At 39.8% G+C, this 25,116-nt stretch overlaps 1 protein-coding gene across 7 annotated transcripts in view; it reads right to left on the bottom strand.

Moving 5' to 3' along the window:
* Npas3 (neuronal PAS domain protein 3) overlaps nucleotides 1–25,116 on the bottom strand; it is an 884,724-nt gene that overhangs the window by 237,044 nt on the left and 622,564 nt on the right. For all 7 annotated transcript variants that reach the window (XM_042677878.1, XM_042677875.1, XM_042677876.1 and 4 more), the window contains one exon: nucleotides 8,246–8,335. In XM_042677878.1, coding sequence (XP_042533812.1) covers nucleotides 8,246–8,335 — 90 coding nt within the window. The remainder of the gene's footprint in view (nucleotides 1–8,245; nucleotides 8,336–25,116) is intronic.

Here is a 25,116-nt window from a genome sequence, read left to right as displayed (position 1 = left end):
TAGTTATTGAAAGCAATAGATTTAATCTGCTAGCATATTAAAAATTAACAGCAGAGGAGAAAATTTTTGTCTTGTTATTGCATGTGGTCAATTTGCAGCTGTGAAAGACTGAGAGGAAGAGGAGAAGGGACACCCAGAGGAAAACCTGGTTTGCTTGTTCCAGTGAACCATTGTGGAAATTATTTACATCCGCAGACAAAAAAAGAATGCAGTAGGCATAAAAACCTAATCAGAAAGAAACATTTGTAGATGCATATAGGTATGTGAATAGAATACATCTAAAGATACCTTAAATAACTGAGCCAGCTGTTATCAGTCTCTTTAAAAGGGACATGTGTTTAGGGAAAGGAGATTAAAGTTTTAGACTGTCACACAAAAAGAAAAAGTGGGACTAAAAGAGATCTAAAGGTCATGGGGTATTTGTGGTTCAAAACTGGTATCCGGCTTACTGTTATCAGTCTAATTCTAGAATTTAGGCAACAATTTAAGTCCATTTCTAGATTATATTTCAGCTGAAATTACAATGAAATTGTTGCCATGTTATTCCTGTCATGAAGGCCACATCTTCTCATGTATGCCCTAAAACCAATATAGATCGAATGTGTGTATACAGAAATGAAATTTGGATTTCCCATGAATTTAACGAGTTTTTGACCTCCTACCCAGCAGGTCAAGTTATTTCTCATTCTTTATATGAGCAGTCTGCATTCACTCATTCCTCTCAGAGGGCCCAGGCTGAGAATGAAGAGCTGGCTGAGGTGGAGAGGTTTTATTTTGCATATATTGTCTCCATAAGCACCCCATTATGGACAGAAATTATCTCTACTTTCAAACTTTGCATAATAAAATAACCCATTAAATTAATACCATATAGAAAACACTGCTTTGTCAGGCAAAGAAATGTACATTGCTTTCCAGAAAACCGGGGACATTACATTGCTCAGGACTACATGAATAATGCATGGGTTAATTCAGAAAAACACCGTTTCATTATTTAAAAATGAATAAATTACAGACTTTAGAGTGATGGCTAAATTTTCTTAATCTGAGTTTTGCTTAGTGCTCTACTCCGGAAGTGAATCTGAGAAATACCATTTTTATCCATGCAAATGAACTAGCTCGCTTCACAGAAAGTGTTTGTTAGATTTCCTTATTCATAAAATGAACACAACTATGTCTTCTTTTTCTCTCTTGCTCAGTTTAATTCCAGGAATTAACAAGCAATGTTGAGTACCTTCTGTATATCCATGGGACAAGGTGAGCCTAGTTTGAATGGTCCAGTCTAACAAGAAAACTCTCCTGTTTGCTCAAGTCCTGTGTTTTGGCCTCACTGCTTGGTAAAACAGGTTCAAAAGAATAAACAAGCATAACATGATTCTCCTACACGATGGTACACCTTTCTTTGGCAGACATTGGCCTGTCCTGAAGACCTGTTAAAAACCAGTCCCATCTGGGGAACTGAGCATGGGGGCGGGGGAGGGGGGGGAGAGAAAAAGAAAAGCACTAGTAAAAAGAAATTAATTTGGAATTAGAATAAGTCAAACAACCACACACAGTACATTTAGGCTGAGCATAAAGTGACAGCCTGCAGATTATTCTACCGATTTCTAATGCTGGAAATTCGGATGGCATTTACTAGCATAACCTTTCAACTCTGAACACATCAATAGAGGCCGACAGTGGCTTGAAATATGATTCCTTGCAGATAGCATATCCTCATTCATCTGCCTGGGCTGTTCTGTGCTCCACTGCACAAACAGCGTCTCTCCCACTTCTGAGAGGACACTAATAAAAAAGGCATCAATTTTCAGCTCTAGTACTACTGTGATCTCTTTATATGTTCGACATCCAACATTAAATTAAAATGCTGTTATAAATCCTACTTTCTGAATCTGGAATGAGTGTTGGGTTTTTGTCGCATGAGACTGCAGCAAATCTTGTCAAAAGCAAGGAAGCACGTCTTGTTCACTCAGAATTAATGTTGTGGATGAAAGCAGGAGGTAAAAGGGGTTGAAGATGGTGAGCCGAGGGTGTCAAAGGCAGAGGGGAAACTGTAGCTTTAGGGGGCCAAGCCAGGCAGGGATTTGCTGCTTTCAAGACATGGCTAATCAAGAATTCTAATTATCAACGACTGATAAACAGACAGCACATACATAAATACCAACAGAGGGGAAAAAAAAGTAAAGCATGAAAATTGACAATTATTCTTCTCTTGAAGAAAAATACTTTCCAAATACCAGTGGTCCTGAAGAAATCTTGTGGGTTACATCAAATCTCTGCAAATAACTCAAGGCAGAGAACACAAGTCAATACAGGACCCTGGGCTTTGTGTCATTGCCACACAAGTTTAAAGTTGTAAGGACACAATAGACAATCACAGGGTGGAGAGAGGATCATGTTATAGAAAGTAACATACATGCATTAAGGTAGTTTCAAGACTCTATGTCAAGATTCTAGGAGAGAAGGGGGAAAATCTGCAAGCATGCAGATAAAAAAAGGCTTCAGATTTTCCTTCAGATGGTTATGCTGTCTCTAAGAGAATACCAGGGAATTTTTTTCTGCTCTTTCTGATACCAAGATTACTGCCACTATAAATGATCACCTAAGACCCGTGTGAACAAACAGGCAATAAGGGCTTCCACAAAGATGCACAGCACAAGGCTGGATTCCTCTGTCTGGCTCATTCATAATTATGGAGGAAATAAAAAGGCGTGTTTTCCTATTTGCTAGGGTGGGTGGGGGTGGAAGGGAAAGGGGGTTGAGAGATCAGTTCAATATCTGGATCGAACAGAGGAACTTCCCCCCCACCCCCACCCCCAAGGATCCTGCCGGGAGGAACCTTGACATGCACAAAGTCAGAACGTAGACAAAGTTGCCCTGGTGAGCACGATAAGGTCACCCGTGGGATTGCTGAGATTATCTCTGTCAAGCACTCGGACAGCATGCAGTCAAATGATGCATCATGCAGTCATTTTCGAGGGGGGGGTGGGAAATCAATTTCTTCACCAGGTCGCTATTTGCTTTTCAAAGTGCCCTTGTAGGCCTTCACCACCAAGCATTTATCAATTTAAATGTTGTAAATTGATAATGTGCCACTGTGCCTTGTACTGTTTCTGAATTATTTTGATACTTCTATTTTTTTTTCTCAATAGTCTCTAAACCCTCAGAGCTTCTACATTCAAAAGGGCATTTTTCTTTGTTGTATCCAGAAGTGATGAACTTTTTATGATTAGTACAGGGGAAAAAAAATGCAGACTTACAGATAGTGGTGCTGGGCCATGGGGAGAGAGAAAGGTTGTTGCAAGCTGCATGAAATGATCTATTTTTCTGTTTTTGTCCAATGTTGAGATATGCTTATTTGGAAAAATTTAAAAGATATATGAAGTAATATTTGCATTTATTTTGTACAGCAACTCCAGTTATCTTCATATTGAACACATTTAGACTATTCACTATAACAATGCTTGGCTATGCTATTGAAAGCTCTGTGCTGACTGAAATAATAATATCCTTTTTGTGGTTGTTGTTTTTATAACACCACTTTGTAGCATATGATGATACCACACAAGAGTAATAACTTGTAAGGAGTGCTAATGTCTTCTTTTTTCACTCCACTCAAGAAATATATAGATAGCATTTACATACATGGAAGTAAGTATATTAAACACTTACTAACCTTAACTTGATTTGTGCTGAACAACAGAGGATGGAGAGGTGAGGGTTTCACTTTGGAGAAGCAAAAGAAAGACAAGGCAGTTGCAAAGCATTCTTAACCTCCAGTGATTTATTGGCCCTCAGCCAAGTTATCAGGGGAATCTAATTCTTCTTTATTATTCAAATAAACCACATTTGGCACCACGGTTCCCTTTTAGAATAGCTTCACAAATAGACTGAGCTCTGTCATTTATTTGACCTTGTACTTGTGTGCTGGAGCTGTAATTTTATTTGCCATTCTATATAACAAATGCAGAGAAATCTAAGCCATGGAGATGAACAACAAGATGTAGGAGAGGGGTTTGTGGTAAATATATCGGCAGGAATTTTGGAGCGGAAAACAAAATTTAATCATTTATCTCCCCGCCCCCTCCCCCCATTCACCTTCACCTCTTTTAGCCTTCATTATATCCTCACCACCCTGCCTCTTTTCAATAAATGGCTTTGGGACAAGCCACTCCATATCCTTATGTGCAGCTCTGGTCTGGCTGGCTGACATTCTCCAAGAAATGTCTCCTATGAGGGTGGAGATGTGCTGGAAGCAGAGCAATGACTGGCACTGGACGCAATGAGGGGGTGATTAGAATACAATCCCAGAGAGGCTTCAGCTGTGCACTGGGTAGTTTCTAATGACATCATGACCATTAACATAACAAGTGCTGAATCCCCTTTGGTTGGAGGCCAGGGCTCCAGTAACTTGTTTTGCTGGGACAGGTGTAGGGGACTACCATCATCCCTCACCTAACTCACAAGGCAAAGTGTTTTCAGAGACCTCAGTTCCTGCTGATGCTTTGGTTAACTGAAACCCAGGTCCTCTTCCTCTGGGAATTCCGCCGTTGTATTTTTTGTAAGGATTTAGAAGGAAATGAGGATGAAGGAAACCTGATTTGAAGCCCCATAAATAAATCCTTATTGTATCCAGTACTACCTGGATTACAGAACAGAATGTCATTCTCAAAATGGTCTTCAGCATGCCCATAGCTCAGGGGCAGGGGATTTCCCCAGCTCATAAGATTTACAGTACATGTCTACATTTTCCAGGTAGATCATTATAGCCTTGCTGTATAGAAGTAGACTCCTTTGGAAGCAAATCAGTAAGATATAATATATGTCTCAGGCTCTCAAGGAATCCTCTGTGAGACTGATTTCTTGATTGCAGTTTCTTGAGAAGCAATACTCTTTTTTTAAATTTTCGATTGTTGACTGTATCTCTCTTTTTGCTTTGCTTACCAGGAAGCTCATAGCTACAACTGAAGCTTTATTAGATGACTCATATCTCATTTTATAAACATGTTCGATGCTCTCCTACTCTGTAGCAACAGATTACCCATTTCTGTTTATCCCCTTTCCCTATTACACTGTTCTATTTTGACACTGGTTTTACTGTATATGTTTATTTCAAATCCTTTGTGGAAAGAAGAGGTATAAGCCAACACATAAATATTTTCTCTAAGCCTTAAAACCCTATATCAACTACAAATGGTTTTTTTTATTTACCATGTAATGCCTTTTTTTTTGATTCTCTGGTGATTAAGCCCCTTATGTTTGGAAGCGATTTCATAAAATCTGGCTACACATCATGGCTACGTTTTCAGCATTAAGGACTCATTCTGTTTTCTTTCTTCATTTTTCACTTCTGCCAATTCCATTATAGGAGGGAGGATAGCTGTCTTCCGAGCTCTGGGTGCCATCACCTGGTATGACTCATTTAATCTCTATGCAAACTAAGTCAGCATCAATGGCTGGTGCTCTTCCTTTCAGAGAAGGCTGAGTGGTGGGGAACTGATCAGGGTTTTTAACCAAGAAAGCAAGTAAAAAATGCATCTTTCACCCTTCCTTCCTTCTTTCCTTCTCTCCTTCCCCCATTTGTTCCTCCCTTCCTTCTTCCTTTCTCCCTCCCTCCCTCCCTTTGTTCCTCCCTCCCTTTGTTCCTTCCTTCCTTCCTTTCATCATTTTCTGTGCTGGTTCTGGGTTTGAACTCTCTCCCCCAGCTCCCCTGCCTCCCACCCACTCAAGGCTGGTGCTCTATCACTTGAACCACAGCTCCATTTCTGTTTTTTTGCTGGTTAACTGGAGATAAGAGTCTCATGGAATTTTCTGTCCTGCCTGGCTTTGAACTACAATCCTCAGCTCTCAGTTTCCTGAGTAGCTAGGATTTACATGCATGAGCCATCAGTGGCAGGCTATTTTTTTTCCATCAACTTATTTCTCATCTTTTCAGATGGGAGGCCAATAAAGCCCCCTGTCTGGAATCTCCTTACCTTAGCCTGTGAATGTGACTGCCAGCCTTGGCAATGCCCACCCCAGGAGAAGCCACAGCACCTCCCAGCCATAGTCTGGCCCCAGTAAGTCATAGGATGGACTAGTTGAGCATACTTTAAAAAGCCATCTCAGGTGAAGGCCGGATCTGATTGGATAGATACTGCCAGATAGTCTACCATTTCCATTTAATGACTTTATTCTGTAGAAACACTAATTATTTGTTTCACATTTTAGGAAAAGATAGACTGAGGGCTGCAGTACAGAAACAGAGAAATAAACTGCTTTTAAGGAGAAAGCAGCACAGGGTTAAAGCCAAATTTTTCTTGAACAGATGATATTTCAGATGGCCACACTATTCCAGATGCATCAATTTCCTTGAAAATCCAATCCATATATGTGCATATGCTGTGCTGGCAGGACGACTGACTGAAATGGCCAAAACCCAAGAGCTAATATTCTTTTGGCCAGAATAATGCAATTATTATTTTCCTAGCTATCAGTCTAAGCATACAGAGCCATCTGTTATGCAAAGCAAACATACACATCTCAATTACAGAAAATGCAGTTGCCTTGACAGAATTTGGATTACACCACTAACCAGGGCTGGAAAATGTGTTTGGAGCTAGCATATAATGGATGCTTTCAGGAGTTTCCTAATTAGCATTTACCTGCTTAAACTAATTATTCATCCTTCTTCTTCACTGGCTTATTAAACTTTGTTGGGGACTCTGCATAAACAGAGAAATAGAGGCATCACTGCGAAAGAAATGGTGGTAATTTTGGTCCTATCTGGTATTTTAATAACATGGTGGCAGACCAATTTCAAAAAGGGAGATTCTCAATACTAGGTCCTAAGCAGACTCAGATGAGGCTTTGAATCTATTAAAGGCTATTACCAAACCACAGATTTCAATGAGATACAAGAATACTAATACTGACTTAACCATAGCTCAGTTTCTATCATTGGGTTTTCTAAAGTCTACATAAAACAGAATTACTCTAACATGCTACAGTTGATAGCCTGCATGTTCTTTGAGGAAGCATAAATGAGATTGCACCCCTTGTTTGGATTCTCCACAGTAAATAATCAAATTTGGCAGTGTTTCTCCTCCTCCCCCAGTCCTCAAATGCCAAATCTCTCTTTATTATTTCCTCGTGTCTTTCTTGATTTAGCTCTCACCCAGTAAACTTGCTTGCAGCCAAAAGGTTCGCCTGTGCTGGATGATTTCCTAGAACCATGCCAGCATTCAGAGGCTGGGTGGGACTTGCTTGAGAGGAGAGAAGCAAATCTTATCTCCATCTTTGGCTCCAAGGAACAACTGAATGAGGGAGAGATGATCAACTTGGCCAATTCTCCCCTTCTCCCCCCTCCCCACACCCATGGAAGGTGAGTCCCTCAGTCTGCTCTAAACTGGGTCAGAGAGAAAGTGTTAAACTCAGCCCATCACCTGGATGGGTACAAATACCCAGATGTTCAGCACTTTCATGGACAAAAAATCTGGATAATGAGCCGAACTGCAGACCTTACTGTGGGGCATTTTGGCATTCTGTCCATGTGTGGCCTGTGTCTTGGAACCCAGTGGAACTGAAATGTTTGTGTTTGCAGGGGAGGTAGGGGTGGGGTAGCAGCAGGACCTGACATCCAGGTTGTGTTCCTCACCCTATCAGACTCTATCTTCTTTCTCATCTACCCTCTGACAAACACGCATGAGCAATTAAACAGCAAACAATTAAAGGTTGTCTTACTTTATGAAATTGTCTTCCAGCATTAGGAAGCATTTGCAAAGGCGGCAACATATAACCATGCTGGAACCCTCCCTGCAACACATTTTAATGGTCTCTTTCAGCATTCCTTGACTCCAAATGACTCCTGCCAATGTGTCAGCTCCCAGGATAATGCAGGCTACTCCATAAACATCCAGTAATAGGACACAAGGGAAGCCCTATTAGTGTGGCCCTCTCCTACTGGGCACAGAGGTTTCAAAGTTCAAAACAACCAAGGGAAGGAACTTCATTTGTTCTCAATAAATTAATAATGATCCTCAGTAGGTGGGAAGAGGGACTGAAGTTTTGGAGCCCAAGTTTATTCTGAACATTTAGCACTGAAGTCTCTCATTGACTTAGAAGGGTCGAAGAGAAGCCATTAAATACGAAATTTGATCATTCATGCTAAATAGAATATCCCTCAAAAGAAAAAAAAGGGGGGAAAGCATGAGGCCGACGGAGCCTCCACACAGTCAAAACCAAAAATCTAAATTGTTCAACTTACTTGTGAGAGGCCCAGGTAGATGGATACTGTTTCAGAAATGTACAAAAATTTTCCTTCTTGATTTAGTGCAAATACAAAGCCATCCAGGGACTGTGAGAGAAAAAAAAACACACACACATATAAACAGGTCAATAAATATACAGAGAGGGATTTGCCTAATAAGACAACCAACACAGAACAACACACTAAATTTAAGACCATTTTTTTCTTTGCGTGTAATGAAAGTCCAAAGATCTTTTAGCATAGTATTATAGACAAGCAAATTAAAGAGCTGAAGACTATAAGCTTTTCTTATTTCAAGGACTTCTTGATGTCTGTGCCATTTGGATCAAGACACATTACGTTCATGGATAAAATAACGTCATGCTGATTTTATGAGACATTGCCTTCATTTCAGGAGATTCAGTGGCTACCGAGATTAAATCAGCAAGATTCTCTATTAAAATAGCTGAACAGGAATGGAAATTTTAATGAAGTGAAAGAGAAAAAAATGCTTTCCTATCAAGGGCCAGTAAAACCACTAATTGAGCTACTATGAACATCAACAATTTGCAAATTAATAAAAAAAATCATGTCCTCATTCCAAGGGCCTATTGGGTTAGAACAAACAGCAAAAGTCAATACACTACATTATGAGTGAATGTTTATGAGCAGAAATCTTACAAACTGCAATCCTGTTTAGCAAGATTCTGAGTTAAAAGGGTTTGAACTGAGGGCCTCATTATTGCTAAGCAGGTGCTCTACCACTGAGCCATGTCACCAGCCTTGCTTTACAGCTTTATTGTGATAGACCTACTATCTATCATAACTCCTGAAAACAAAAGAAGAAAGGAGGACCACAGCTACAAAACCTAGAACCTCGGTGCACTCTGTACGCTGAGGGCTGTAGTTCCAGTAAGGTTAGGTTGGTAGAGCACAATACCATGGAATCCACCGACAACATCACCCAAATCACTGCACATCCTCCATCACCTGTGCATCTTTTGTTTTCTGTTGTTTATTTTGATCAAAGTGGACTGTACAAGTGCAGTTTGCCATTAGAAAAGGAAGTTTTAAATCATAGTGGTGGTGAAGCCTGTGAATTTGCAGTGCAGGAAACAATGCAAATGCAGGAACTATATATGAGTGACACATGTGGAAACAAAGAATGCACTGTTGTAAATAGAACAAGATGAAAGATGTGTGTAAAATTCAGTTCCAGGGACTGGTGGCTCAGGCCTATAATCCTCGCTACTAAGGAAGTGAAGATCCAAGAACTGTGGTTCGCAGCCAGCAAAAAAGTCTATGAGACTCATATTTCCAATTAACCAGCAAAAAGCCAGAAGCAGAGCTGTGGCTCAAGTGATAGAGTACAGCCTTGGAGAACAAAAAAGCCAAGTAAGAGTGAATTCAAGCCCCAGTATTAGCTAACACATACACACACACACACACACACACACACACACACACACACACACACAAAAGCACACCTTCAAGTCTCAGCAGTAAGTAGGAAAAAAAAAGCCAAGTAAGAGAGGGGCCCTGAATTCAAGCCCCAGTATTAGCTAGTACATACACACACACACACACACACACACACACACACACACACATCTTCAAGTCCCAGCAGTAAGTTCAATTTCCTTAAATATTGAACATTTTGTGTAATATTTATCTGCATACAGATGTTATAGTTAGAATACATGCCCCAAGTTCACGGTTTGGAAAGAGAATCCCCAGGGTAACAGTGTTGAGGGCCAAGGTCCTTGGGTGGTGAATAGGCCAAAAATGAATGTTGTTTTCACTGGGCAGGTGAGTTGTCTCAAGAGTGGGTTCCCTGTGAATGGATTTTGGTTCTTTCATGCTGCCTTCTCTTGCACATGATCACTCAACCTTCTACCTACTGCCATAGGACAATGTAGCAAGAAGCCCTGGCTAGACGTGGCCCCTTGATTTTGGACATACCAGCTTCCAGATGAGAGAAAGAAATAAATCTCTGTTCTGTACCAATTTCCGCTATTTCTTTTCTTCTCTTCTTTTTTTTTTGGGGGGGGGGGAGGGTCTGGTCATGGGACCTGAACTCTGGGCCTGGGCGCTATCCCTCAGTTCTTCAGCTCAAGGCTAGTGCTCTACCACTTGAGCCACAGCACCATTTCTGGCTTTTTTCTTTTTGCTTATGTGGTGCTGAGGAATCGAACCCAGGGCCTCATGCGTGCAAGGCAAGCACACTACCACTGAGCCACCTTCCCAGCCCCAATTCCAGCTATTTCTAAACAAACAAAAGCAATGAATTATATTCATTGACATACATATGTTTATATGGATAGTGACAAATATAGTTACGTATATTTCTAAATAAACATAAAACATGGCTTTTCATATTTATTGACCACTTTTCATTGCCCAACACTGATCAGAACTTGTGGGTGATATCCAACCCTGTCCACTGATTTAGTAAGTTCTGAAAAACAATTCAAAATTTATATTTCCTTACTAAAAGCAAATTATTTAATTGACCAATTTTTATCTAAGTGTACAACAATAACAGGTATAAATATGTGCCAAGCAGTTTGCATGTACTGTCTTTCCAAGTCTTCACAAGTATCATATAAAGTAATTATGTTATCATCTACATTTTATACACAAGGAAATTGATACTTAGCAAAGTTAGGCAACAGGCCCATCCTGTGTTTGGAGTTTGGATTTGTATCCTGACAGACAGACTCAATAACTAATTCTGTTTTCCACTAAAAATAAACATTCTCTAATTGATATGTGTGAATTAATGAAATGATAAATATTCACAGCATTTCTGAAGTTAGAGTATTTACACTGAGAAGCAGCCTATGACTTCTTAAGCAGTTTTATCACTTGTTTTGAATGATTTGCTCAAATCCCATCCTTACGCATAGAAGAAAGAGGTCCAATGTCAAGAAAGTTCGTAAGTTACTTCCCCAAGAGGTCACCTCATTATCTCTGCTCAGTAGATTTCTCTAGAATCAAGTTTGGGAGGAAAAAAAAAAAACCACTAAGTGTAGGCTCCTTACATTGTAGCACTGTCAATCCCTCTCTGCTCCCTTCAGGTCCTGGGCAGATACAACCTTTTGCACATTCTGGGCCTTACACACTGGCCTCTGTGCTGGTTTCAGATGTAGTGAAGTCAGTACTCACTTCAATATAGCTAAAGCAGTGGAGAGGGATAGAAGGCTCCTTTCTAGAAGTTTGGGGAGAGTCTCACTTCAGCATGTTTTACCCCTTAAACAAAATGTCTCTAGAGGATGACTTGAGATTGTAGGGTCATCTCCCTTTGACCCTTCCCTTGGAGAATAGGGCTTTGCTAGGTTTTTCATTCAATATAACAGCCATAGTTCCCTGCACAATCATAACACCTGAGTAAGCCATCTTCCCAAAGAAAGAACCGATGGAACTGACATAGAGATATTCTTTATCTTACAGGTAAGGAAACTGAGGCACAGGGATGGATGTGAAGTGGCTAGGTAAGATCACATCCAGCTAGTGATAGAACCAGGATCAAATTCTTTGCACGCCCAGAATATAATTTAACCATTTACAACATTAGCTAATTTCTGTTAGCTTCGTGAACTCCCAACCAAACTGAATTTCTCAATGGTGAGACAAAGTCTGAATTAACTTGGATTAACCAGCATCTAGCAGCAATTAATTGTTGAGACTTATGAAATTCAGTTCTATTAATGCTCTCTTCTTGGTATCAAATACTGTACTCCATAATGATTAAGAGGGAAATTACTTTCTCCAAAACCTGTTTGATGAGTCATTAGACCAGTTGCACACTTCCATACCACAGATTTGGACCATGGTCTGGGAAATATCCTGATATTTGTAGTATCAGGGTTAAGTAGATTCTTTCATTGTCTTCCCAAGTATATAGAGTTCTTCCTGGAGAGACATGTCATTGCCACACCAAAAGAGACTGACTTTTATCATCAGGTTCAGACCCTGTGTGCTTACTAGAGTATTATAGGAGGTTTGGGTATTATCATGGGGAAAGAAATATCTGGAGGCAAAACATCTGACACTATAAAGCAGAAGCCATCTAAGAACTGGCCAGTTTTGTTTGGCAAAAAAATAGAAGCTTTCACACATGTTCCAATTTCCTAGTGAGACTGAAATGAGTCTATGTCTACATGACTCAATGACATCCAGTCAATTCAATTAAAAATAATGGCTAATTTAGTAGGGGAAGAACAACTAGTCAGGTTACTGGTTAGTTACAATCAAGGTTGAAAAACCTTGATTAACTATATTTGCTTGCTTTTATGCTTGTCATTTTGGTTCATTATCTATCTATAGTCTGAGACAATATCCATAACTCAGATTTGATTACCTTTCAGCTAGGGAATGGGGTGATCTTGGGTCTAAAAATGGATTGAAAAGTCACTGGGCACACAGCCATTACCTTCAGACTCAAGGTCATCCCTGTCTATGGGGAGCTGTGTCTGTCTGCCCAGAACCTTTTGAAGAGGAGCATCAACATTGGTTTCATTTGGGTGTCTCCATTTAAAAAGGTGGGAGGAGGAAGGAAACATTCAATCAGTAGTCTTGGAAACCAAATGTGATTAATCTGAAAGTTCTGTGAAATTAAAAAAAAATTTTGAATTGAGCAAGCTATTATATACTGTGCTGTTCAATCACTGCAGGCTACTTTTTAATTTTTTTTTAAACTGCCCACTGTTTTCAACAGGCGCCAATTAAGATTCTGGGGTCAAAGGGTTAATTACATCTTCTTACCCACTATGTAGAATTTTCTGATTATTAACTAAGGTTGGATTAAGATGAAAAAGAAGCTACACAAATGTTAATGCTAGCCCCTCCTGGAGAAGATTTATTATAAAGCCATGAGGAAATCTATCTGCTTCCCTTAAAGCAGATGGAGAACAAAAAATCTTCGAAGAAACAGTAAAACAGACATTTTGAAGACATGAAAGTATCTGATTTATCAGGACAGTTTTCTTATTACTGAAAACAGTTCTTAGCTATCCAGACAGGGCTGATAGGAGATTTCCTTTGTCACATCCCAATAAGTCTATGAGGTATACACACAAGGTGTGAGGCTTGATTCTAAAGTCAGGAGCTGTAGCATCTATGAATAATAATGCCTGTAATTATAATTTATATCCGCCCCCCCCACCCTGACATCAGAGTAACATACAAAGTGTACAGCACAGATTCTTAACCCAAAAGCTGAAGCCTCTAACAGTATTTATCAAGTGATGAGGTTATTTCTTTGCAGGCTATGAAACTACAGCTTCATGATTGAAGGTATACTAATGTTTAATGCATTGTGCTAAATGGATTTATATTTGTCATAGGAGTTTTTGTTTCTGCTTCTCCTTTTTTTTTTTTTTAAAGCATTTTCCATGGCAGCCCAGTTCTCAGGGACATCTTACTCTGGTGCCATTCTAGGGAGCGTTCCCATGTTTATAACCACTGTGAAATTAGTGGATCCTTCTTGTACATTCCAGTGGGGAAAAAAAAAATCACCCTAAACTCTTTTCTTATGACCTGACTCTGGTTAGAGAGAAGAATTACCAGTAAGCTAGGTTATTTTAATGACAGATTATTTGAAACTAAGCCTTTACCATCTGTTCCACCCCCTAATTATGAATGCAAAAAGAACATATTTCACAATTACATCAGTAAAAAAGTAAGATATAGCATGATTTAAATGCACGCCCGTGCTCCCTGTCGAATGTGCCATGCATCTGTGATGTTCCTCTACCTCAGGCTCCAACTCCAGAGAAAATACCCATGTGTTCTACAATCCTTGGCTCAACCCGCCTTCCTGCCTCCATGAGATTCGGTGAGGCCAAGAGCAGAGCATGACTTTTCAGACTTTGGATACAAGCAGTCCATGTGTCCTGTAGTGCCTTGGCTGGTAATGCAGAGAGGCTCTGGGAAAAAGCAACCTGTAAGAGCTGAGCAATGGGTAGGGCACTAGGGAGATAGGGAGAAGTGAGCTGCTCTTACCATGGGCAAAGCTTGGTTTGCAGAGTCAGGACAAGGTTCCCTGTACCTATCTTCTCCACTCACTTGGTGGCAGTTAAAGGAACTAGAAAAGGCCAGCTGCCAGCAGCTTATGCTTATAATCCGAGCAACTCAGAAGGCTGAGATCTGAACACTGTGGTTCAAAGACAGCCTAAGTCAGAGACTCTTATCTTTAAGGAACCATCAAAAAGCCAGAAGTAGAGGTGTGGCTTAAGTGACAGAGTGTCAGCCTTGAATGAAAAAGCTAAGGTGACAGGGCCCAGGCCCAAGCCCCAATACTGGGTATATGCACACAAAACAGGTAGAAAGAAAAACCATTCGAGTTTTGGCTATGAAAACCATCATGCTTAATAAAGTGTATTAAACTGCCTTCCAATTGCCCCCAGGGGGTGAAGCTCCTGGCAACTTCAGAGAACCTGGACTGGGCCCAGGAGTGCCCATATGTATCTGCTTATGAGGAAGAAAGCGCTTCCCTAATTTTGACTTCGCAATCTGACTTTGAACAATGTGGCACTGTGCAGACACAAAAGCCTTGTTTTCAGAAAAAAAGTGATCTGTGTCAAGTATATTTTCTCAAAATGGATAAAAGTATACATCAAAGGGCTAGGCTTTGCTTTAGCCCCTAGACTCTCACCCTGAGTCGTCTTTGTCGATCCCTGCCTCTGCAATGAGTCAATACCATGCATGCATCAAAAATCTACATATTTCCAAGCATATAACCAGACAGGGTCAATTAGATCAAATTTGATGATTTTAACACACACACACACACACACACACACACACACACAATTCCAGAAGAACAACATACTGGGACACTTCAAAGCACCTTTTCTGAGAGTTTCCTAAAACACAGAAAGCCATACATCATAGGCTAGAAAACATTTTAGAGGCACCAGCAGCCTCTCTGAAGTTCTTAGAGGAGATGTACCAGAATGAAAAGGGAGCTAGTAAGATGGTGAAATGTCAAAACAGAAAAAAAAAAGAAACTATAGGCAATCAGGTTTTGCTTCTGTTCATTACAATCTTATTTTGTGGGATCTGTGTACCAAAACGCTGACCTTTAGCTCTCTTGGATGCTGGTTCAAGCCTTACATCCAATCTTGATGGATGTAAATGGCTTGATTTTAACATTAAGCCAAATGGACAGCAAGCTCTGATTCAAAGACAATGTGAGCCATTTGGGGAAAATTACACCCACCTTTTGGTCCCCACATTTGGCACCCAGACTCCATGTCAACTCTGGGATGTTCTCCAGAATGAGAGCCCCTGGCCCTGGCCAATGTTGACGTGTGGCCTATAGGTTCCTTTGTCTCAAGAAGAAGATTCCTGCTCATTAGTGTAAGACACTGTTCACTGGAATGTGATAGTATTTTTTGTACATATGTGTTAATTAATGGAAATACGGCCTCTTCAGAATCTAGAGCCAGTTCTTCCCTTGTGCATCTGTCTCTCCCTTCAAATTCAGAGTTCTCAAGCCAGGTGCTAGTGGCTCACACCTATAATCTTAGCTAGTCAGGAAGCTGAGATCTGAGGATAGAGGTTTGAAGTCCTTAAGATTTTTACCTCTAATTAACTAGCAAAATTCTAGAAGGTGTGGCTCAAGTGGTAGAGCACTAGCCATAAGTGAAAAAGCCATGAAAGCTGGGCTCATGCCTGTAATCCTAGCTGCTCAAGAGGCTGAGATCTGAGGATCCAGGCAGGAAAGTCTGTGAGACTCTTATCTCTAATTAACCACCAGAAAACTGGAAGTGGTGCTGTCGCTCAAATTGGTAGAGCACTTGAGCTGAAGAGCTCAGGGACAGCGCCCAGGCCCAGGCCTAGGCCCAGAGTCCAAGCCCCACGACTGACCAAAAAAAAAAAAAGAAAAGAAAAAGAAAAAAGCCATGTAAGCACATGAGGTCCTGAGTTCAAGTCCTCGAACAGGCTCAAAATCAATCAATCAATCAATTTAGGTTTCTCTTTCAAACTTATTAGGAATTGTGCACCTTGGCAAAAAGCCCTAAAAATATCGCCACTTTGCTTTGGCAGGATGCATGGTATTTGGTCACACATGTGATGCCAGGAATCTTTCAAGTTGTTGGCAATAAACTAAACAACAAAGAAGAAAAGTAACAGCTGTTATTTAGCATCTTGTAGATTAACGGGTAGCAAGGAGTGGTCTTCATTTTATACACACATTATTGCATATTGATTTTCTTTTTTATTAGTATATATTAATCGCACAAAAGGGTTTCATTGTGATATTTCCATGCAGGAATATAATATACTTTGAAGAAATGCACACCTACCCTCTATGTTTCTCTTGCTACTTTCTCCTATCCACCTTTAAAGAACATTTTCTAACAGGCTACATTATTCTATTTTCATACATGCTAACTTTGATAAAATTAGTTTTCCTTTACCTTTTCTTCCTGGATAGACCCCTTTTCTCACCCAAATAGACCCATCCATTTTACAGTTGTATGTTACTTTTGGGGAGAGAGGGCTAGATTTTATATATGAGAAAAACATAATATTTGTCTTTCTCAAGTCAATTTTGTTTCACTTAACACAATAATTTCCAGTTCCATTTTTTCTATAACTTTATTCTTTATGGATGAATAATATTCCATTCTATTTATACACCTTAATTTCTTTGTCCATCCATCAGTTGGTGTGCATTTTAGGCTGAATCCAATTTTGGCTATTATGCTGCCATAAAAAAGGGTTTTAAAGTATTTCTATTGTACAATTATAAAGACAAATCCCCTAGAAGTTTGTGCTATGATGGACTAGAATTGGTATCTACTTACTTGATAGTAAAGTGAGCAACTCTAAAACAAAGGCTTTGAAGAGATAATATTGAGTGCTCTGTACATGTCTTCCTTTAGGTAAGAAGTTTATGTCAGTGGTAGTAACAATGATTAAAGAACTCTGTAATGAATTGTGTATATGCCTAGAAGTGGTATATATAGCAGAATAATAGAGGAGTTCTATTTTCAAATTTTTTGAGAAACCTCTATACTGATTTCCATACTTATTCCTAACAGTGTATAAAGCTTCCTTTCCCTTTTTACATATTGTTGTATATATTATATACTTAAACATACATATTACACAAAATATACAGTCATATATTCTAGTATAGAATGTGGTAAACAATGCTCAGTTCACTCTATTTATTATAGGAGACAGAAAATAACATTTAATAGGCGAATCACCCAGGTAACATGTAAGACAGGTATTCTTCTTCTTCTTCTTCTTCTTATTATTATTATTAATGTGTGTACACGCATGTGCTGGTACTAGGGATAGAATTTATGGCCGAGGCACTGTCCCTTAGCTTTTTCCCTTAAGACTGGTCCTTTACCACTTGAGTCACAGCTCCACTTCTGGCTTTTGGGTGTTTAATCGGAAATAAGAACCTCATGGAATTTCCTACCTGGGAAACAGAGATCTTCAAACAGAGATTTTCAGATCTCAGCCTCCTAAATAGCCATGATTTCAAGCACGAGTCACTGGTAACCAGCAAAACAGGCATTATTAAATCCTACTTTACAGATGAGGAAATTGAGACTGGGAGAAAGTAAGGGTTTTGCTCAGTACCACACAGCAGTATGTGGCAGCACAGTTGGTAGAAAGGGCACTCTGCTGTCTTTTCCTGCTCCTGTTGCTCCTCTGTGTCTGTATCTACTGGCAGGATGGTGGTTATCTCACACAGAGACAATCCTGCAGTGTCTTTCCACACAAGTGATTCTCACGCTCCTGCTTAGCCAACACCTTTTGGTTGCTTCAGGAAACACCTGTGGTGTGTTCACTGTGCACTAGGCCCACATAGCCTGGCTGTCAAACAGCTGAGCTGTTCTCTGAAAAATCATCTGTGCAATCTATGACCAGGAACATAATAATGCTGGAAATGATTAACTCTACAAAACCACACAGGCAGTTTCCCGTGCGAAATGCCCTGAGCACACGGTGGGCAACCTGGTCTGTGGCACCCAGCTCCATATCTTTACTGTGCTGGCTTTCATTTGGAAGAAGCACCGATTAGTTCATGCAGTAAAGAAGATCCTTGTATGCAGATACGGATGGAGACCCCACCATTAACAGAGAATTCCCTAGGAGAACACCTCTCTGTTGCTGTTGCAGGGGAACTCAAGTCACGAGAAACAGACTGCTTAGAAGGCCAAATTGCAAGACTTTATTGGAGAATGGGAGGACTGCTGGTGGACTCTTGCCTCAAAGACCAGCAGCCCCGAAAGCAGCTCACACAAAGTGCCCCCAAACCACATCACTTTGTTATCCTAACAAAGGAGCACAAGCAAAGAAAACTAGATAAAGGCACTTAAGTTATAAAGGTGTTAAGTATAAGCAAAAGCAAATCAAATGTGGACACAATCAAGGAAAATCAAGGACCAGTTATCTAAGGGAAGTAAGGCTTTTCTGGAACTTCACAACTTAAGACACATTAGTAAAACAAAGAATGTCTTCTATTATCAAGGCATGTTGCTTAGACGCAGTCTCCTTTCTTCGCAGGCACCTATGACAAGACTCAGTCACATACTACACATAGGCTGGGCAAAACAGGGAGGACCGTATTTCCTGCCTTTTTATGTTCTTCAGACCTATGGGCTTTGATTCTGTCCCCCACTGCTGGTAGCATATAAGCTCTGTTGTAGAGAAGCCAATGTGAAAGTGAGATCCATCATATGCAATTTATTTTATAGCGATGTTTACTTGAAAGTACATCCTGGATGTTAGGCAAACCCCATTAATGATTGTACTGTGATGGACTTGGATTGGAATCTTTCTGTTTACTCAACAGTAAAGTGAGCAACTCTAAAAGACAGGCTTTGAAGAGAAAATATGGAATGCTCTGTACATGGCTTCCATTAGGTAAGAAGTTTATGTCAATGGTAGTAACAATGATTAAAGAACCCCGTAATGAATTGAGTATATTAAGAGGCCATCTAGAGACCTCAGATATTAATCTGTTGCATTCATGTGAGTTTCATTTCTAGGAACATTTTATTTTGTATCTCTAGGGGAAAGGCATAAAAACATTTGTACTGAGAGAAACTTGATTGTTATAAATGTTGTTTAGACATTCTGGTTGGTGATAATCGTTTTACCATGAAAGGCTTATATAACTAAGCTCTCTGCTCTTTATTTTCCATATCACTCATCTAATTAATAATTAATTTTTAGTAGACTCACATAAAGCTATAAATATGGACCAAGAACAGGAAGTAGCATTTGATTCTGGAAACCAACGATGCTCAGAACTCTCTGAAATCTCTCACTATGAATAATTGGACCTCTTCTGGGCCTTACATTTTATACTACTGAAGACTTTATATTGGTTGCTGTATATTCCAAATGCTTAGAGGTTCTCTTGTTTCTAAGCCTCCAGAATTTGGCTTCATAGGGAGCAGAAATAACACATTTATGGGAAAATCAATTATGCTGATGGAACTATGGCCTGGTCCTGAGTGAACTCAGGATAAACGCCTTGGTTCACCACTGGCTCTAGCTCTTGGCTGCCCTCCTGTTTTCATTTCACACTTGGTGGCTGAGTCCAGATGAGAAGAATCAGCATTTACTGTTGTCCACAGTCTACACAGCTCCCGCCCTAGCCCTGCTCCCAGGCACTACTTTGGCTTTTATCTCAGATGCCTGGTCATTTCTCACATGAGAGTTGTAAGAAGAATGGAATTTTTAGGCTTGCTCATATATTTGCATACATTCAGAAATCAGCAAAGCTCTAGATAGCATCAGCCTTCAAAATAGGCCAGTTTAGCTGTGGTTTAAGTAGTAGAGTATCTGCATCATAAGCATGAGGCCAAGTTTAAACCCCAGTAGTGCCAAACTAGAGCAATCCAGCATGTGATGTTAGCTAAGCTTTAAGTTTGCTAGATGCGATTAAATAAACCAAATTTATACAGATTATACCCAATGGTGCCTGGCTGTATTGATTTTGGCTTCTACCTGAGGAATAGAATGAAAAGACTAAGGTAAAAAATATGGAATAATAGTTTCAGTAAAGATAAAAATTTATATTCTAGTACTTGTGTACTGATTTAATAAAGGGAATCTTTTGTTAGTTTTTTAAAAAAAATATAAAACATGAGAATGGAGGCTGGACCTGGTGACTCAGATCTGTAATCCATCTAGTTGGTAGGCAGAGATTTGGAGGATTTAAGTTCAAGGCCAGACTAGGCAAAAAGTTTGTAAGAACTCATCCACAATAGAGAAAGCTAGGCATAGCGTTACATACCTATCACTCCAGCTATGTGGGAAGCATAAATAGGAGAATTATGGTATAGGCCCACCTGGGTATACATATGAAACCCTATATGAAAATAACTATAGCAAAAAAGTGCTAGAAGCATGGCTCAAGTAATGCCTGGCAAGTACAAAGCCCTAAGTTCAAATCCCAGTTTTGTTTCCTTGACCAACAAAACAAAACAAAGACAGAGAATTGGAATTCCCTTCCTACTTCGAATTCCTTTCCTACTTCCTACTTCAACAGCTATCCTGTCAGCAAGAGAATTCAATACCATCACTGGATTTCCAGGATTAAAAAGATGAGTTAATCAAAATCTCAATAATGTTTTAAAATGCGAGCAGACAAAAATAGTACATCCTTATGGGTACCATGCGATGCTTCAGGACCTGTATCTGTTGTGCGATATATGCATCTTTTTTTAAGAGAAAGGAAAAGCTTAATTAGAACGCTGGTACAAGAGATACCCAGCAGGCAGTGGGGCAATGAGCGCAGGGTTGAAGTTCCTGCTGCACTGTCACAGGGTTGGGGACAAGCTTTTAAGGGCTCATGGGGGAATTTTGCTGATTGGTCTTGTTTGTTTAGTTTACTTCAGATCATGGTTTAAACTAGGCATGCATGCAGGAACATTCCACCAGCATGGCTTTTGCATCTACCTTCTATCTGGCACATTTCATGAGCTTGACTCACTTCCACATTCTCCCTGGCCCTGGGTGTTTTCCTGTCCACCATGTCTTCATAAAGGGAAGGGGGGGGGGTATGTATGGATTTTCACATTCCCTTCCTGAGAGAGCAACAAAATCAATTCTGACTCTAATGGGATGACTGTCTCATCTTTTTGTGACTACTTTGAGCTGAGTGGGGATGTAGAGAAGTCCCAGGAAGACATGACCAGGCTTAACTGAACAATGGGATAGAATATCCTAATATTCTATTCAAGTTCAGACAGTAGGGGTTAGAACCCATGTTGTTGCATCATCTGTCACTTTATAGTCACCTGAACTGAGATTTCTTTTTTTTGTTGTTCCTTTTTTTTAATTGTGAACATACTGTACAGAGGGGTTACAATTACATGAGCAAGATAATGAGTACATTTCTTATCAAGCATTGTAGCCTCCTCCTTTGTTTACCCTTCCCATCCCTTGCTATCTTCTCCTCCCCAGCCCAACCCTCCCTCCCCCAGCAAAGTTGTAAAGTTCATTTTTTTTTTTCCATTTCAGGATAGAATAATCCTTTTGCAGGGCAGAGATGATGTTGTTCAAGCAGTAGACAAGAGTATTCCTAAGTAGAAGTGTGAGAAGAGGTAGGATCCAGGGTCAAGCATGAGCCCACATCTATAATCCTAGCAATTCAGGATGCTAAGGCCTGGCGGATCATAGCTCTAAGCAAGCTCAGGACTTTCCAATCAATCAGAAAAAGCCAAGCTGGAGGCTTTGCTCAAGTGGTTTAATGGCCACCTATGAGCAAGAAAGGCAAGCAAGAGTGTTGAGTTCTGAGTTCAAGTCCTGGTGCGAGCAAACGTCAAAATGTATGAAGAGGTAAGAGTTCCCACTTGTGGTGGAAGTTAAGGTTCTAAATGGAAAGGGTAGACAGGGTCTTCATTGTAGAGGTAGACTCATTTTCCCCCATTTTTTTTTTGTTGTCTCATTGAGTGTTTCCCTGGACAGACAGCCACAGATTTCTGTATTAGTAGGTCATTGTCTGAATTGGGTATGTTTCATGTCCTTCACCCCTAAGGAGGATGATTTCCAGGCATTCAAGAGGAAGCCTTCGGGCCTCACCAGGGAGACAAGCTGAAGAGACTCACAGTTGTCTGCAAGGGCAAGTATATACCGCTGAAAGATCTGACATGAAAAATAAGAAATTCCACTTCTCCCCACACAGCCCACCATCTTGTCATGGATTTTGGAGTGTATAAAGGATAATCCAATTATAGTAATAAACAATTTTAAAAAATGGAATTACTCATGCTAAAGTTTCACATCACCAACCTGAAACTACATGACTTTATCTGACATTCTGATTAGTCATAATTATAGCAGAAGTTCCCAACAGTGGCTACTTGCCACTGGGCTCATAGTGAAGTCTTCTCTAATGTAATCTTTGTAAGGGACCCTGGCTATCTGATAGGAACCAGTCAGTTTCTTTCCTGATCGTCTGATCCCTTCCTGATTAAAAGAAAAAGAATTTGACAGGAGATAAGAGAAGGCAACACTTCATTAGGTCAGCAAGGTAGAGGAGCACAGCATTGCAGCTTCTGCTTGTTGTCCAATATTTAAATGAAGGGAAACACTCATCTTCTCAGACTGCAACCACTTCTTTATGATATGGGCATTCAAAATATTTTCTTCCAGATTTTTGAAATACAGAATACATGATTATTTTATAGTTAATCTACTCTACAACAGTACATCAGAACTTCTAAATTCCTATCTATCTAAAACTTAGAACCTATTCATCGATCTTCACCCTTCATCCCTCCTCCTATTTTCCCTAACCTCTGTTCACCACCATTCCACTCTATGACTTACATTTTCCAATAAAAATGAATGAGATCATGTGATATTTGTCTTTTCGTGCCTGGCTAATTTCATTTCATGTGACAAACTCTAGTTCTCTTCATGATATAAATTTTATTGTCTATTTTCCTTTTGTTCACAGTGCTTTGGGGATCTTATCCAAAAGTAATTTTTCCCATATCTATATTTTCTCTTTCTTTATTGCCTTTTTCTCTTTCTATCCTTTTCCTTTCTTCCTATTTCCTTCCCTTACTCCTTCCATCCCTCCCCTCCTTCCTTCCCCCCTCCCTCCCTTCCTTCCTTCCCCCCTCCCTTCCTTCCTTCCCCCTTCCCTCCCTTCTTTCCTTCCCCCCTCCTTCCCTTCCTTCCCCTTTCATCTCTTCCTTCCTTCCCTTCCTTCCTCCCTTTTTCCCTTCCTTCCTTCCCTTCTTCCTCTTCCTCTCTTCCTTCCCTTCCTCCCTTCCCCCCTCTCTCCTCTTTATTTCTCTGTCTCACTATCTCTTTCTCTCTCTCAGATGAGTAACACTATGTATTCCTGTTGGCCTCAAATTTATAATCCTCCTACCTCACCTCCTGAGTGTTAGAATTACAGGCATGAGCCACTATATCAGGACACCCTGTATTTTCAGCAGTTTAATGACTTTTAATAGGAATTACAGAACTGAAGTTATCTATAAAGAAGTAAAAGTAACTGAATTCAAAGATAAAGTCCAAAATGACTGCTTTGAATGTACAATCATATATATGTTAAGGCAATTTTAAGAAGTTGAAGAATGTATTTAAACCATGGAAATGACAGCTTACCATTACCATTATTTTCTGACATACTGTACTAAGCCACTAAAATTACAAATGCCAATATATTCTGCTTGAATCATTTGATTGTCAATCACTCCTTTAAAATAGGTGCTCAGATTTATTTAAACAATTTTAAGTGTATTTGTTATACTCTTGAAGGTTTTTCTAGAGGAGTAATGGATCCTGAGTGTCAAAGGACAAGTTAATCCAATATAGGAATGGTCAACAAGTGACCAATGCTTCTTTTCAGAAACAGATTTGTTGTATCAGTTCTAATATGCCTAGACACTTAAAGATAAGTAATAATGGTGCTTACATGTACTGTTATAATTCCCAGAGAGGGATGGATCATTTCTTGGAGATAATAATGTCACCATGTAACTTTCCCAAGGCAAAAGGAAGAATCAAATGCTTTCACTCAGGCACATTTCCTTTCTTTCCAGAGCAATGGAGTGCTACCCTATCATCATGCACAATCTTCCCCTTACCTGGGTTCTTTACTGAAGTCAGAAGATACCTACAAAATGACGACTGAATTTTATTTCACTCTTGCCTATAGAGCACAGGGTTAGCCTGATGAGAAAATTTAACTCACTGTGTATATTGTCTTGAGTTATGTGGCACAGGGCATCATAGAGAACCATGCATTAATTTTGCTACAGAGCCCTTAATATTTTAGAGATCCATGTGACCACTGGATACAGGATCTTCAATATTCAGGACAATATGGCTTACTGAAATTGTATCATAGTCATGACTTTATACAAGGGATTTATTAGAACAGTCTAGGTTATTCATGGTCTACTCGAATACTTGGATGTGCCAATCTCCAGTAATACCCAAATAAATCTTCAGTTGATGATATTGATAACTCACTCACTAGAAACCTTGAATCTAATTCTAATGTGTACTATGATCCTTCTGTATGCTATTTTGGTCTTAAATAGCTAAAGACATGTTAGAACAAAAGTAATTTGAAAATGGACATATTACAACATTCAATGGGTTTGATGACAGTCCACCTCTCATGATTATTAGAATCATTAAAGTTATATTTAGCTCCCCAAATTCCCTGGGGCCTCAACTATGTTTATAAATAATACCTTGAGCTGCAAATGTCACCTCCCACTCAGTCTTTCTCAACCTCCTATGTCAAAGGTATCTGAATTGCCAACATCAGTGGTATGAGGGGCAGAGCATACTGATTATGTTCTGAGCCTGACTTTTTTCTTGGCTCTCTGCCTAGTTTCTTTTCAGAGATGAGAACATTACCTAATGTT

This window comes from Dipodomys spectabilis, unplaced genomic scaffold, assembly GCF_019054845.1.
Source record: "Dipodomys spectabilis isolate Male_0828 unplaced genomic scaffold, ASM1905484v1 ptg000042l, whole genome shotgun sequence".
NCBI lineage: Eukaryota > Metazoa > Chordata > Mammalia > Rodentia > Heteromyidae > Dipodomys > Dipodomys spectabilis.
This window is presented reverse-complemented; position numbering and strand designations above follow the sequence as displayed.